Source organism: Brassica rapa, chromosome A04 (assembly GCF_000309985.2).
Source record: "Brassica rapa cultivar Chiifu-401-42 chromosome A04, CAAS_Brap_v3.01, whole genome shotgun sequence".
Classification (NCBI taxonomy): domain Eukaryota; kingdom Viridiplantae; phylum Streptophyta; class Magnoliopsida; order Brassicales; family Brassicaceae; genus Brassica; species Brassica rapa.
This window is the reverse complement of record NC_024798.2, coordinates 3,117,188-3,134,206: the sequence shown is the minus strand read 5'-3', so window position 1 is coordinate 3,134,206 and position 17,019 is coordinate 3,117,188. Positions and strand designations below refer to the sequence as shown.

Here is a 17,019-nt window from a genome sequence, read left to right as displayed (position 1 = left end):
GTAATTATATGTTTGTGTACCCGTTTCTTTGTAATCATATTATATGTTTTAGATTTTGATCTGTGGATCTAGTGTTGGTTTGTAATTTTTTCAAATGTTTCTATAAATATGTAACATTTATTGATAATCTCCCTAATATTGATTAAATAAATTAGATACAATTATATAAAAAGAATAATAAGAAGCTTCTTAAATAAAATGAATAAACAGTTAGACATAAATTAAATTTCTAGAAACATATTTATAGAAACATAAAAACAAAAAAATTACAAACCAACAGTATAAATACGGGTCAAATTCTAGATCATACAATATGGTTACAAAAAAAAACGGAAACACGGAATATAATTACGTACAAAGAACCAAACGTATGTTGGATCAACTTTTAAATTGCTATTATTTTATAAAATAAATTTTGATTATACACCAATAAGATGACAAAGAATACACAAATATAAAAATTAAATTCTTTTTATAAAATTAAAACAAAAAATATATCCGCCTTTCGAAGGGCTGGTCAAAATCTAGTTTATTCTATTAAAACCCAAGTATGACCAATTGATATATGTTGAGTCTAATAATTGTTTTTCTATGTTATCAAATCTAAAAAAAAATATAATATTTTTAAACTGAATTGAAATTAAAACTGTATTTCCATAACTACCATCTAGTGGTCAAAACATGTATTTTGTAACCTCCTTTCCATAATTATCGATGGCCACACCACTTCTTTCTAATATTTATATTAGGCAACTGTTATATAAATGATAATAATTATTCTTTTCTTTTGGGTTTATATCAAAATTAAGTTTGCTTACTTCCTTTCAACAGTATTCTATCAAAACTTTCTTTTGTGTTATTGGATAATCTGAACCTTTTTCTTTTTAGAATTTTAACCTTTTATTTTATTAATAGAACACATTATTTTATATAATTATGTATATAGTTACATTATCGACATATATTTCTATAATTGTATGCTAATTATTCCTTATAATCTCGGTTAAAAAGTATAAAATTTAATTTTTATATCACAGACACTTTATATTTGTTAAGAAATACCAAATAAAAATACTTATTGTAGTTTCCTTTTTTTCACCTTTAATATTACGAAAGAAAATATATACTATTTTCACCGACTATTAAAATATAATATTTAGTTATAATAAAATTTGGTATATTTGATTATTTTAACTAACTATAACTTACATCTCAAAAAATTAAGATTTATTCAACTAGACATTAATTTATTCAAATTTTAAATATTTTACATAGACATTAAGTTTATCAATTAACAAAGAGCAAGATGTTAAAATGGGGTTTAACGGTTTTAATAGAAATAAACATTCATATAAATTCATTTAGTTTAACGGGATTAAAATAGGTTATTCGATCAAAAATATTTATTAAATTTTATCTATTCTATTAAAACAGCATCATAACCAACCAATAAAAGTAGGATCCAACTATTTTTTTTATTTAAATAGTCATTATCTATTAAGTAAATAATATAACTGTAACCCACTAACCCCATATTTCTTTTTGTAAACGAACCCCCTAATTCTATATTTTAGAATTAGTTTTGCGCTTTAAAGGTAACGTGATTACTATTTACATTGGATCACAATTTATAAAACCCATTTTTTTGTTAAATAGGATTACAAAGAGAAACACAATTACAAAACAAAATTATAAATAATTATAAAGAAAAATATAAATATGAAAATTAAATTTTTTAAAAAAAATGTAAAACAAAAAATATATCCGTCCTTTTAAAAACGGGTCAGAATCTAGTACGCTCATTAAACCAATTATGTTAGTACAATTGTTCCACAGCACTCAATTCACGTATTTGCTAGGATATTAGACCACCCGCAACGGAGTAACATCACCAGTCCTTAGCGCTTAATCTTAGGCAAATACACATATAATAATAATATTTTGCTTAATAAAACTAAGGACTGTAACGTAGCTAAGGAATTTTAGGACTTGATCCTTATGGTACGTGGCTACTTGTAAATGGATGGGAAGGCTTTTGTGTTTTTATTTTTCTTATCACCAAGGCTTTTGTGTTTCGTAGCTGAGGGGTCTTGTGAAAGAAGAAACACAAACTGAAACCGAAGAGCAACAGATTAGAGAGCACTTGTAGCGGCGCGCATCCGTTTCCGGCAAAGGGTTTAGATTCAATTGTCTGATTTTCATTCTTCTGAAATAAAAACGAAACATTGTCACTCTACGGGATCTTGATTCTGGTAAAGTTTCGATCTTTATTGTACTTTATGACTCTGCTTACCAATAATTTGAGTATGTTCTAGCTATTACAGGTTTTCAGTTTTGGGTTTATGTTTAACTCTTTGTCTGATACAATCATTCTTGAACTCTTTGTCCCTGAGGCTGTGATTGTAGTCTCTGGTCTCAATTGGAAGACCAGTGACTCTGTCTCAATCCATGTACTGATGGAAAAGCAAAAAGAGAATGATTCAAGCACGGGAAAGATGGTGTTGGATGCAGTAACGTTTCAGCTCATGCTGTTCACGAGTTCGTTGCGAATAACGATACTGCGGTAAGCTGTCACGAGAGTGATGCTTCAGAAAAGCAAAGGAGAAGGAGTTTCATGTGATTGATCTGAGTGGTGGAGGAGAAGAAAGTGATAATTGACAAAGAATCTGCAGGATTTGTCATTTTGGTTCTGATCAATATTCTGATAGAGTTTCTGGCAAGTCAGTAAGTGTAGACTTGATTGAGATTGGTTGCAAATGCAAAAATGAGCTTGGCCTTTCCCATTTTCATTGCGTTGAAGCTTGGTTTAAGCTAAGAGGAAACAGGTACTCTATTTAGTTCATTAGCTTAGTAACCATATGGATTGTGTAAAACCTCTGTTTCTCTTCTTTGTAGTGTATGTGAAATCTGCAGTTCTTCAGCACTGAATGTTCCAGTAAGGTTGACGGAGGAGGAGTGGAGTGAAATAAGGGACACTACAACGGGTGAAGGAAGAAGACGTGGAAGTGGACAATCTTGCTGCATCTTCATGGTTTTTCTTCTTACTATCATTCTCTTTCATTGGTTCTTCAAGAAGATGAGTGGTTACTACCAAAACACATAAAATTAATTTGTTAGTTAATAAGCATATATGTTTGTAACTTGTACATCCTATTCTGACTCTAAGACTATATGGAGACAGAAGAAGATAGAATATAATACAAGTTCTTTAGATCAAACTCTGATTAAATTTTTAAGGACTCCAAATTGGAGAACACCATTGGACATATCTTTTGGATTAGGATTCTTAACTATTCAAAAAAAAAAAAAATTATTATAATAATGCTAAGGACTTCATGGTGAGACTCACCATTGTGGATGCTCTTAGGGGTTCCGGATCTGAATAGTGATTTTAAGGATCCGACGGATCTGGATACTAATCCGGATAGAAAATATTAGGTCTGGATATCCCGATCCGAATCCAGGCCTATTATATATTTTTAAAATATTAAAAATGTAATTATATTCAGATATGTATATTATATATAATTTTATATATAATATATAAAGTTTTAATTTTACTTAATTTTAACAATTTGTATACAAAAATAATTTTAAATACTAAATAAATTTTTAATTTGATTGTTTAAAAGAATCCGGAACCAGATATATGCGGATATTCGAATTTTGTCTAGATATCATAATTCTGGATATCCGTAAAGTCTGGATCCGGATCTGTATAGCAGTTTTGCAGATCTGACAAATCCGGATTCAGATATCCGGAAATATCCCGGATATCCCATCCGTCCCACCCCTACAATTCATCATAACAAGGACTATTTGAATACACAATCAATTTAAGTAGAGTTAAGTAATGTTTTAAATATTTGTTATTTACTGCCATCATTTGTTATACATATATAACTTTCTTATGTTCACAGTAGTTGTTGATTTTGTTTGATCTATCTAATAAGCTACACAAAACCGATTAAGAAAATTTGATTTTTTTTTCTTCTATTTATTTATCTTATATTACTATATAGTAAGTTAATTAGTAACCGTTGTTAGAATTAAGGCATGTGTGATTTCATCTCTAGTACTTCATATCTACGTTGAAGTATTCACAAAATAATATTTTGTTGTCATCGTCTATATATGAAACGATGAACTTCTCGTTTGACCAAAAGACGATCACATACAGATGCATACTAATTATATATACCAACTTGACCAATTCATGTATTTTACATATCTATTATATGTGACAGGACATTCGCATGTTATGTATATTTTAAAGATTGTAAGAAAAAGTCAAATATACGCACTCGACAAAATGTGATACAAAGATATACATACCAGAGTCACTGGCATTTTCCGCAAAGAACAAACTCGAGATTAGCTATACCAAAGTCAACTATGTTTGTACATGCCAACCATTTTGGTTTCAACGATGTGTATATGAGTTGGCGAAATCATTACAAGAGCATTATAACATATTCTACGTTTTCTCACGACTTAGTATCGATGGCTAGTGCTATATATTTCTCACGTATGCGGTCATATTGGTTCGTCTACGAACCAAAAGCAATTTGGTTAGAGTGGAGTTTTCTCTTTCTTTTTGTAGAACAATCAACCAACAAAGCAACTATACCATCACTTGAATAAAAAAATCACGATTTTGGTAAATTTAATAATTATTTTGATAGTGTTCAACTCAATCGAAGTGTGAAAACAGTTTGGAGAGAGGATTCTTGTAGAGCGGTCAACTCAATCGTAGGTCAGACATTGAGACCATGATAATGAAGTCAATTTTGTAAAAGGATTTTGTTTTTTTGTAATCAACATATACAAATTCATACTGACTTTACATACTAGTAACTATGAATCCATGTGAACGACGAAGGACGGTTGTTTTCTGATACTTCGTACTAGACTATCCGCCCTGAAATTCTGCGTTCGAGGTACATGAATGATTTCTGAGTTGAGCAAACTTTCTTTCATAATCTTGATATCTTTTTTTTTAAATAATCTTGATATCTTTCAAATAACTATATTAGTTTTCTCAAGGAAAAAGAATTTAAAATGGCTATTTTGACTTACTATGTAGATACATTCAACTAGATGATTTAGAAATAATAATTAATATATATTTTAATAAAATTTAGTTTTAAGTTCATTAGTTTTAAAAAAATATAAAGTAATCTTTGTAAATTTTTAGTTATTTTAAGTTTCAAATTTGCTTGTATTTAAATTATTTTAATTTTACAAATTAATTTTCATTTTTCTAAATAAAAATTTTTGTAATTTTTCATCTTTTAAAAATAAAATTTGATAAAAAAAATTTGGTTTTAGTTAAAAAAATTGAACTTATAAAAGATACTTACTAAACCTAATATTGAATGCTAATCACTCAATTAAATAGTTTATCACGATTAAATTTTAAATACAATTCAATAATTTAGAAATTGATTAGGTTTATCCTTATATTGAGTAATAAACTTAAATATAAGACTTTCATTATAGTTTTTATTTAGTATTTTATCTGCATTCACCAAATTCGCACCGCGCTTGCAACTTTATTCAACTAGGATGAAATGGAAAGATCAAAAGAGAGTTTATGACTTCACAGAACATTTATCAAAGATTAAAACTTAAGTGAGAAATTAAAATCTAGGACAAAAAAAGTAACCAACATTTCTTGTTAGTAGACTTAATTTTTTTTGGGTCAACGTTAGTAGACTTAATTGTGCATTAATTATTATGATGAAGTTATGTTACAGACTTACAACTTCACCAAAATAACGTTCAATAAAAAGAAAAAAAAAACTTATTACGTAATTAGTGTTTACTTTTGGTGTTGTGAAATTGCTAAATTAAGGTCACCACCAAAATATTAGTAATGGTTCTTGCGAGCGAAGAAAAAGGACATGACTATTGTCTGATTCAACCCTTCTTCTACGAAAAACAACAACCTAACTATATATTCTGTTATATTTTATTGTTACTCTCTCATTACATTATCTGGGATCAAATATGGTTAGTTTTCGTCCTTTCTATGGCTTCTAAATTGAATATATTCGTGATTTGACTTTTATCATTTTACAGGCTTATATTGATGGGCAAGTCGGATATAGCGAGGTAAATTTCATTACTCGATTTGAGAATAGTTACTTGTTTTCTTATTATTTATCTAATGAACAAGTAAATGCTCATGATAATTCTTCAATTGATTTAGGAATTTATCGAGAATTCAAGGGGAATGCAACTCCTAACTTGCAAATGGTTTCCAGTAAATCAAGAACCAAGAGCTCTCATTTTCTTTTGCCATGGCTACGCAATTGATTGCAGCACCACCTTTAAAGGTATATATATATATATATATATATCATTCTAGATATGCATCCATTGAAGAGAATGAGGAACAAATAGGTGAATGTGAACTTTACCTTGCAGATGTTGCATCTAAGTTTGCAAAAGAAGGATTTGGTGTGTATGGAATTGAATATGAAGGGCATGGAAGATCAGGTGGCCTCAATGTCTACATTGATGACTTCGATCTTCTCATCAATGATGTCTACTCACATTTCTCCAAAATAGCTGGTCCATCTCCAAATTTTTTCTTTCTTATTTGTTAACTTCATCTTTTCTTTCTTGACCTCATGATTACACCTTGACACTCCTGAAATTTCATAACATCAAATATGAGCATGGATTGTTTCAACTCCATTATCTGCGTTTACGTTGCATTTTACATGAAATATCGTATTTTAAAATATTAAATATTTTCAAAAAAAATTCTTATAATGTCTAGAGTGTAAATTAACGATCAATGTTAATTGACGTTTGCAGTTGCTACTAACAAAGGAACTTCACATCAAACATTTAAAGTTGTGAATTTACTGAAAGGAATACATAACATTTGTGGCAATATGTGGGGTGAATACACTTGAACGGCTTCAATGTTTAGTTAATATGAATTGCAGATTTTTTTACTTGAAGCTTTAATACAAATCTATAGTAATATATACTAGCTACATACATATATATGCAACTTTTTTTTAATATAGAAGATTATAGATCTTGGTTTATACATATTTGAAAGTGTCTTTAGAATAAATTATTTTAAAATTGGGGTTGTAACTCGCGTAATCTGGATTTTGTTTGTTGTGCATGGCAGAAATGGGAGAAAACCCAAAGAAGAAGAAGTTTTTGATGGGAGAATCAATGGGTGGAGCAGTAGTTCTTCTCTTGCACCGCAAGAAACCGGAGTTTTGGGAAGGAGCTATCCTTATTGCTCCTATGTGTAAGGTGAACAGATTCACACATATCATTACTTCATCCATCATATCTTATAAATCAAGAATCATAAACATATCCAATTACAATTGTGATGAGAGACAGATTGCTGAAGAGATGAAACCACCAAAACCAGTTATATCTATGATGAACTTGGTCATACATCTGATCCCATCATGGAAGTCGATACTTCCAGGACCTGATATCATTAACCTGGCTATTAAACAGCCGCATAAGAGACAAGAGGTACGTACTCTATTGACTATAGGATTGGTAAGCGATACATTATGGACCTGGCAAATCCATAGTTTCTACGGACTAATACTCTATTCCCCTGAATTTACAAAACATACATTCACACAAAACAGATTAAAGATAATCCAAATTGCTATATTGGGAGGCCTCGCATGAAGACGATGAGCGAGCTTTTTAGAGTAAGCCTTGATCTAGAGAATCGGTTGCACGAGGTAATAATCAAAGTTATATTATGATTGTTTCAAAATTATTTTAGGATATTTCTCTTTTTATAAAATATATTTTTTTCACAAATTTTTTTGGCAAGTGTAAACACAGGAAACGACAGTATCCTTCATGTTGTGTTTATATTTACCAATGTTCTAAAATTTGGTTTAGGTAGTGCTTAAACATCCAAATATGAGGCAAAGCAGTAATAAATGAAACTATTTGTTTATAACATTTATAAAAGAAAATCGTTATAGACGGTGTCTGTCTGAGCCCTAATCTTCTATTAAACATGTAATTATCGCTTAATGTCTTTTCGAACATTGATATTTACAATTTATCTGGTATACAATTAACTCTAGGGGATGATTGGTAAGTGCTGTAGCTTTATATTTTTTGCTGTAGAATTTAATCTGTAAATTTATTTGCTGTAGCTTTCCTTGCTGTAGATTTCTAAAGCACTAATTTTTTACTCTGGAAATAAAGCTCTCTACAGCCATATTTTAATTTTTCAGAGATTTTTTTGCTGTGAGTTTTTTAAGGAAAGCAAAGCTCGATTGGTTGACATATATAGCTGTACACTAAATTTTAGCTGTCCAGAGCATCTACAGCCCCAACCAATCATCCCCGTAGTTTCGTTTGGACAAAACTAAAACATACTATAAACGTATAACAAATAAATAAACAATTGATATCTTATTTATATAACTCATTTGATTTTGGGGATATATGTATGTGAGATAGGTGACAATGCCATTCATTGTATTGCATGGAGAAGATGATAAAGTTACGGATAAAGAAGCTAGCAAACTGCTTTATGAGGTGGCTTCCTCCAATGATAAGACTCTGAAGCTGTATCCTGAAATGTGGCATAGCCTTCTTTTCGGGGAGCCTTTGGAGAAGTCAGAGATTGTATTCAATGACATTGTCCAATGGATGGAGACAAGAATCAATACTCTTCAAGTGAATGCTAATAACAACCATGAAGCAAAATCTCAAATCTGATTTTACTCATATTCGGTTTAGATTATATCTAATAACTAAATTTTATTCGCTTTATAAACTTTTTGTTTTCAAGGTTTCTGTAAAGAAGAAAAAATGGGATGACATGAGAAATTTATGGTATACTTTTCAACTTTAAATTATTATTTTTATTAGAAATTATGACAATATAGATAATTTTACAAGGATAGTTCTATTATAAAATATGAAATCTGACGATCCTAATTGTAATTTCATTTGCATTATGTCAAAGATCTCTTGTAAACTTTATTTTCAATTTGGTATAACTGTTCATAAATTGTTTTCAGATTTTAAATTCAAAATATTTAATGTAAAAAAGATTAATGAACTTTCAGTCAAACTAACTTATTCTAGCAAATTTAAGAATTGATTGATCCATTTTAAATATATTGTTGACATATTTTATTTACCTTTACCTTTTTCACCATGCAGTATGTAGCTTTTGCCAATGTCTAGCAATGCAGAAAATGATTATGAAAATTATAAGTAGGTTAGAAGAGAAAAGGTTGATGAAGAAGTTATCTGAGCATAAAAAGTTTAAGCGTTTTTTTTTCCACTTACCTGAACTCTAAGCTTTATCTTCCAACTTCAGTATAGTTATTTGAGCATAAAAAGTTTTAAGCGTTTTTTTTTTTGTTTTCACTTACCTGGACTTTAAGCTTTATCTTCCAACTTCAGTATAAATCCATAGTATGTTGATGTTCTACTTGTTTTCATTTCATTAAAAGAAGGAATTCTTTAATTTGAAGACTGATAGGCAACTGTTAGACCAGAAAGATTTTGAATTGGATCTAGAACTATAAATGGTTTCGTCATTAGAAGTTGAAATTTTAGAGAGAATCAATGGAGTCATTACAAAGGATTTAAGAATTTACTATTTCTGAATAGAAGTAGATATGAAACTAATATATGGCATTTATCTAGAAAAGATTAGCGGTTTCTAAATAGTGGGATTATGGGCGTAGTGTGAAAATATTGGATACTTTTATTTTATATATAAAATAATTAAAATTAGTTTATAGACTAAACAGTTTCTTTTGCGTTTAAAATTTAGTTATTTACATTTGTTTTTTAAATTGTATAGCACATGCCATGTGTTAAAATCTAATTAATCAAGTGACTTATTCTTTAGTATATAAAGAATATATGATTTGTATGCATACAAAATTAATTATATTTATTTTTTTACAACAAAAATTTATTCTAATCCTATGCAGAATCCAGATATGATAACCAACTCGGAGAAGACTGAATTAACATAAACCATAACAGAAGACAGATTCTGAACACCACGTGTCAGCCTAAATATCTATAAATATTCTAGTAGAAATATATACCCAAATCCGAATAACTCAAAATTATCTGAACGTTTATATCTAAAAATATTTAAAAGTAATTTAATATTTTTATTGGAACTATTTGATATTTTATATGAATATCTAATAGTTTACCAAAATTATCCCGTAAAACTCAAACTAAACCGTAATTGAACTAATCCCTAGTTTTTTTGGATATTAGTTGTTTTTAATATCTGAACCTATCCAAACTGATTTTTCTAGGTTTTATATGGATTCAAACATTAATATGTAAACTATTTATATCCGAAGTAACCGGTGGAAATGGAAAGCCAAAACCTAAAACTTAGGTGTGGACGTTTGGATATCTATTCGTGTTCGATTTGGATTTATTTGAATTTTACAATTTCGGGTTAGAGATTTAAGTACATTCAGACATTTATAAATTTCGGTTTGGTTTGGATCTTTATGAGTTTGGTTCTTGTCCGATTTCCATTTAAATTATGTCAAAATTTTCAAAATGCAACTATATCATAAATTCCTCAAAATTCAAAAATAAAAATAATATAAAATATAAAAATTTGAATAATTTATGAAAAATATTTATAATTGATATAAATTGGTTCTGTTTCGATATTTTATGGTGAACTAATAGGTATTTCGAGTGTTTAGATACTTTGACTCTTTTTGGATATTTACTTTTGGTTAGTTTTGAATATTCTCAAGTCTTTTACATAACTCAGATTTTTGGATATTTTGGATATGTTTTGGATATTGGATCTAAAATAATTAATATATGTTAAAGCTATTGTGATCATCGTATTTTTGGATATCCGAATTATTTCGGTTCATGTTAGATTCAATTCCATTTTTTTCAGATATTAAAGTCTTGGATCCGTTCAGGTATAATATTAGTTCTATTTTGGATCTAGTATAAATTTTTCGAGTTGTGTTCGATTCAATTTTCTGAATTAAGATATTTTGTCTATAGCCCTACTGATCATTATCTAAGAAAATGAAATAACTTGGGAGGAAAACAAAGTTAAGTGAATAAAAAGGCCAAGAGAATAAAGTCGCAAATGATTATTTTATAATAGCTCAATGAAGCTAGAGGTTTAGTTGAAATCCATTCCTCAACTAAACAATGATAAGAAAAGGCGACGACAACAACTCCACTACATCATCGATCTCGTGATCTTGCAAGCTTCCTATATAAACAAACCCATTAGACCATAGAGAATAAACACAAACACACAATACATAACCCAAAACCAAAACAAATACACAACAATGGCTACAGCTTTTAGCCTAACGATCTTGACCTTCCTCTTGATAGCCTCAAATGTTTACTCCGCTAGACTTCTGGATGAGGTCGAACCTCAGCCGCAATTAGTCCCTGCCATACCGGACGAGGAGGATGATAATCCACCAGTCGCAACAACAACTCCAACAACAACACAACCTCCAATACCGATTCCCCTTCCAGGACCAGCCACGGGCGGACATTTACCAGTCCTAGAGTTCTTTATGCATGACGTGCTAGGCGGGTCACACCCGTCAGCACGTGTAGTCACTGGCATAGTAGCACAAACCGAGGTGAACGGAATACCATTCTCTAAATCCAACAACAACATTTTTCCAGTAGATAACGCTGTACCACTTGTAAACGCAAACAACATCAATAATATAATCAACCCAAACACGGCTCCACTCCTCACAGGACTAAGTGGCTCTCAAGCCAACACCGTCATACAAAACACTAACGGTAACTCTCAAGGCTCCCTCAGCTCCAACAACCTTCCTTTTGTAACTGCAGGTCAACTCCCTCCCGCAGCTGCTCTTCAGCAGCTCATGTTCGGTACCATCACCGTGGTCGATGATGAGCTCACTGAGGGTCATGAGCTAGGCTCTGCGATTATTGGTAGAGCACAAGGGTTCTATATAGCTAGTTCATTGGATGGAACTAGCCAGACCCTTTCCTTGACCGTGTTGTTCCATGGAGAGCATGATCATCATGACACGCTCGATGATGCCATTAGTTTCTTTGGGGTCCACAGAACCGCTTCTCATGCCTCGCATATTGCTGTTGTGGGTGGGACTGGGAAATTCGAGCATGCTAAAGGGTATGCTGTCGTGGAGACACTGCACAACCAGGAAGACCAACATGTTACTGATGGTCGTGATACTATTCTCCATTTCAGCATTTATCTTACATACTACAAAGCTTGAAGAGTCATGTCTCATTGTCGAAAACTTTCCCTTACTTTATCTGTATGTTATTACTAGTTTCATGTGTGACCTTCGCTGTGTTGTGACTTGTGAACGTTTAATATATAAAAAGTGTGTTAAATGAGAATGTCTATTTTTATAATCAAATTTGGGGCCCTATCAAATTTTCTATCTAAATAAACAAAAGGCTTGTTAACACACTTTTGTGAGTATCGTCCGATTTAAATCTTAAAAGCTTTAAGTTCAAGATAAGAAAAAAAAAATGACTTTTGATTCTCCAATGTCAATTACAGATACATATAGTCATGAGAACTCATGGACTTACCTTGTTAATGAAATTTGGGGGATTCAAAAATTATTCGGAGAAATGTTTTCGTATTATTGTTTTATTCATTTAATATTGAATATACTATTAGTATAGTTAATTTCCCACTGACCAGCAGGGACAAAATATATAAATTATATTTAAACAGCCGTTTAGACCCAGAAATGTTAATTTGCTCTGGTTCGCCCAGTTTTAATCGATTCAGCTAAAATCAAAATGTTTCAAATGGGTTTGGTATTGTAGGCGACTAAGTTGTCTGACTTCTTTAGAACCATGATGGATAGTTAATTTAATTTCAAGGATGATGTTGATCTGAATCTAACCCAAGAGCCAAGACCATAAACAAACATTTTATGTGGATATATATACATGATACATTCATATAACTAAAGCGCCACACGACTGGTCGATGTATGAGCGTCCGTTTTCTGTCATCGTTATTTATACAAAAGCAATGGGGACCACGTACGTATAACGTACCAAAAGGAGCGTCATCACTCCTTTTTTCCCTTTCTTATTGCATGGACCGATGCGAATATAGAAGAAAATGGTATACATATAACATGCATGAAATCGTTTTCATGAGATTCATAGATATAAACTATATAAGGTTCTTGAGATCTAACGAACATCGCGATCAGTCGTCGGATTCTTTAGATGAATCCGATATTATCTTCTGGATCAACTGGGTTGTCTCTTCCTCCGACATTTGCTCTTGTTTGCTTTGCCTCTCTTCATAGGCCTTGAAGAACTCCTTGTTCTCTTTCTCCAGCTCTTTCCAAACTGTAAAACATTCAATTTATTATGGGCAAATAGACTCAAAATTAACTATTGGACAAAATCGATTCGAATATATACAGGTTGCAAGTACGAACTAGTTTTTAATTTTCTATGTAAACAAATTGTAATTTTGTATGTTAAAGGCACTTTATCACTAGTCTTTGAATTACACATGAGCACTTATTTATTGATGCAAAACATTCAAAGATTGATCAGTCACGTAAAAACATATATGTAGGTATGTTATATTATATGGCAAAATCAAATTCTACATGATGGTATAATTAAGAAGAGGAGAGAGAGGAAAACCAGTAGAGGTGATGACAGGAGTGATATTTGCATGCTTAAAGAGAGCTTCCACGCACTCTTCTTTGCTCATGTTGAAGATCAAACATTTCTCTATCATGTGGTGCACCTGTACATATAAAAAACGATTGATCCAAAGATATTGAGATATAAATAAAACACAAATAAAATCACTCATAAATTCTTTGCGAAGAAGAGTGCATATGGAGTTCTTCAATCATATAAACATAGTACCATGTGAATGTAAGAAGCAGAAGAAGAATCAGCCATTGGTAATAGAAACCCTAGAATTAACACTATAACTTAAAAGAGTGCCTTCTCTAAAAGACACTTGTGGAGATAAAGACACTCATATATAGAAGAAGATCACCCAAAAAAACAAGAAGACAAAAGAGTGTATAGTTGAAAGATGATGTGTATGCATGGGCCAGAAGTCCCACGTGGGAGATTGATCATAATTGGCTGAGAAAGGATTAGAAGAGATTTGTAAAATCACCCTTTCTCTCTTCTCCCTTTGTTTTTTTTCTATTTCCATCCCACGCTTTATCCACGTGATCCATGGCCCACTCTCTTTACTATTTTCTGCAAAATTACACTTTAGTCATAATAATTTATTAATTTCCATAATGTTCTAGATATCTACATTTTTAAGTTTATTAATTTTATATTAGAATGCATTTTATAGAGGCTGTAATAGCATGATTGATGAATGGAAGAAAACGAAATTTTAAAGTTGTGATAGATAAATAAATAAATGTCTTGAACAATTGTAGTTAACAGTGTTATTAAAATAGAACTAGATTTTGACCCGCGCTTGGAAAACGCAGGATTGTTGGATTATATTATAATACAAAGTTTTATTATATCGAAAAACATAATTTTTAACAGCTATATAATCTACAAATTAGTTTATTTGAAATTTTATATGTACATTTTTACGTAAATTTTTTTTCGACATGAGAATTATATCTAGATCAAAAAACAAACCGAACCGACCCAAAATTATAGGTTTAGTTCAGGTCCAGAAAAGATAACCTATTGAGTTTTTTTTGACCCGCAGGTCTTTGTTTGAGTCTGCGTCCTACCCTAGACTCGATCATAAATATGTGTTTATTAGGTATATTTGGATATTTCGAATATATTTCCGGTATTATGGATATTGTTTTTAAGTTTTTGGTTTACGATTAGAGTTTTGATTTCAAGTAAATTTTTCAAATTAAAAAAAAAATTGGGTATTTGGATAAAATTTTAGGAATTTTTCAGTTCATCGCATCAGATTTTGAATAAGATTTTAAATTTTTAGGTATTTGAATTTTTTCGGTATTTGTTTGGAGTTTCAAATATTTTTCGTGTTTCGGATATTTTTCAGATTTTTTATATATTTCGAATTTTTTTAGGATCTTAAGTACCCGAACATATGTGGACCCATTACGTCCATATCAGGTCCAACAACATTTTGATATAGATTTTTAACGTTATTGTACAAAAACATGGTTGATGAAATATTTTTCTCAGTAAAGGCATCATAAGAAATAATATTAGATCTGTTAAAATATTTAAAATATTGTATGTTTAGAATGATTAATGTATTATCAGAAAAATAATAAATAGTTATACATAACTCCAACAACTTTTTTATATTAGATTTTTTAAAACTTTTTTCCTTTTAATAGTATTGATTCGTTTTAAGTGAAAAGTATATAAAAGTATAATATCTAAACAAATAATTTTCAAAATCTTGAATAATCAATACTGATATCGTGAAGTCGGGTTAGCTTTAATAGAACCAATGAATTTCTTTATTTTTGTGAAGGTAACATGAATATTCAGAAAATTCATTTTTAAATATGAAAATATTATCAAACTATAGACGGTTGAAAGTTTAGTATATAATATGAGATTTTAGTTGGAAAGTTTATATATGATATGATTACTTTATTATAAACGAAAAAAGAAGTTAAAATGTACACATAAATGGCTTATAATTTATCTTGCTTTAAATCATATATTATATGATAAAAGTGATAATATAAAACATTAGTTTCAATGCTTTTACGATTAAAAATCAAAATGATAAATATAGTAATAGTAATGATTAGGATTTAGGAGTGAAATCTAAATAAATAAAAAAATTAACTAAATTATTGTTAGAGAAATATATGGTAACATATTGTTAGTATAAATTTAAGGTAAAACCAAAAAATAATGAGTTAAATGAAAGGGTCCAAACAACTTTTATAGATAGATTTTTTTAGACTTCTTCCCTTTTAATAGTATTGATATAAATTATACTGTGAAATCTATAACTTTAGTGTTAGCACACTTTTTTAAAGCTTCCGGCTTCCACCAAGAAAGAAAACTGTTGTAATTTATAATGTATAGCTAAGGTAAACTATACATGTGTGCGTTCGACTTTACATCTGTGATACGAAGTTTCTTATACATGTGGGCATATGCCATTAATTACAATACTCGAGGATCAATCCTTAAGGATAAATCAAGAGCTAATTCACTGGGAATGCATGTAAATGCTAATTAATCTAAAATAAATAAGTTTAATTAAAAAAAACGCTTAACTAAGATACAACTTAAAACTCGATATGACTAAAGCAGACTAAACCAAGAAACAAAAGCAAGTAAAAGAAGCCAGCCAAGATTCAAAAGTAAAACAAACAAATAAGTAAATGACAACCGAAGCTTAATGACATGCATAGAAACTAAATTACCTTGGGGTCAAGGTTAGTGACTTGGGTGACTATTTGCTGATCCATGATATAAATTCAATCAATCGATGTTAATATTAAATCTATGAACACCCATTTAAGTAATACACTTTCATGAAAATATAGCTCTACACTAATAAAGCATTTAATATCCATTTTCATTAGTAATAACAAGCTAAGCATGTATAAATTTGCCAATAAATATTTTAATCCATCTGCTAAATATATAAAGCACTTGTAAAATTCATTTAAATATTATACCAAACACCTCAAGTTCTAGATATTGACTAGCAAGATGGAATATGTCAATAAGCAAGGATCACTGTAATTTAATCCCTAAACATCATAAATAAACATTTGTTCAAAAAAACATCATGAGTAAACATTTAATCACCCTTATCCCCCTAATCTAAAATGTCAAAGCAAACAACTCGCTAGTATTCATGATAACACATATAAATAGCCATGAGAATAATGTGCATATAAAAATAGAAGGGGATTAACAAAATAAGTAAAAGAAATTAAGAACGCTCAGGTATAAGAACGTTCTCTATGCAGTATACGTAGGTCTAAACACAAGTAACATATATTCCACTAGCTA

General features: G+C 30.2%; 4 protein-coding genes across 5 annotated transcripts in view; 2 read left to right on the top strand and 2 right to left on the bottom strand.

Annotated features, from left to right (window-relative positions):
* LOC103863213 overlaps positions 1-17,019 on the bottom strand; it is a 743,758-nt gene that overhangs the window by 289,013 nt on the left and 437,726 nt on the right. The gene's annotated exons all lie outside the window — the stretch shown is intronic.
* Positions 2,586-8,803, top strand: LOC103863185 (caffeoylshikimate esterase). 2 transcript variants are annotated; one of them, XM_033290648.1, is made up of 7 exons: positions 2,586-2,825; positions 2,896-6,117; positions 6,215-6,341; positions 6,433-6,579; positions 7,157-7,521; positions 7,644-7,742; positions 8,482-8,803. In XM_033290648.1, the coding sequence occupies exons 3-7, from the start codon at positions 6,239-6,241 to the stop codon at positions 8,740-8,742; spliced, it is 975 nt and encodes a 324-aa protein (XP_033146539.1). In that variant the 5' UTR covers positions 2,586-2,825; positions 2,896-6,117; positions 6,215-6,238; the 3' UTR covers positions 8,743-8,803. The 2 variants fall into 2 exon arrangements, with proteins under 2 accessions (XP_033146539.1, XP_033146540.1); XM_033290649.1 differs by having other exon boundaries at positions 2,896-6,579; positions 7,157-7,287; positions 7,381-7,521.
* LOC103863184 (dirigent protein 24) lies at positions 11,288-12,422 on the top strand. The gene has a single exon (XM_009140944.3). It carries the CDS (start codon positions 11,346-11,348, stop codon positions 12,282-12,284), a length of 939 nt encoding a protein of 312 aa, XP_009139192.1. The 5' UTR covers positions 11,288-11,345; the 3' UTR covers positions 12,285-12,422.
* LOC103863183 lies at positions 12,944-14,034 on the bottom strand. Its single transcript, XM_009140943.3, has 3 exons — positions 13,930-14,034; positions 13,699-13,804; positions 12,944-13,392 (listed from the first exon to the last, which is right to left on the bottom strand). Exons 1-3 carry the CDS (start codon positions 13,963-13,965, stop codon positions 13,247-13,249), a joined length of 288 nt encoding a protein of 95 aa, XP_009139191.1. The 5' UTR covers positions 13,966-14,034; the 3' UTR covers positions 12,944-13,246.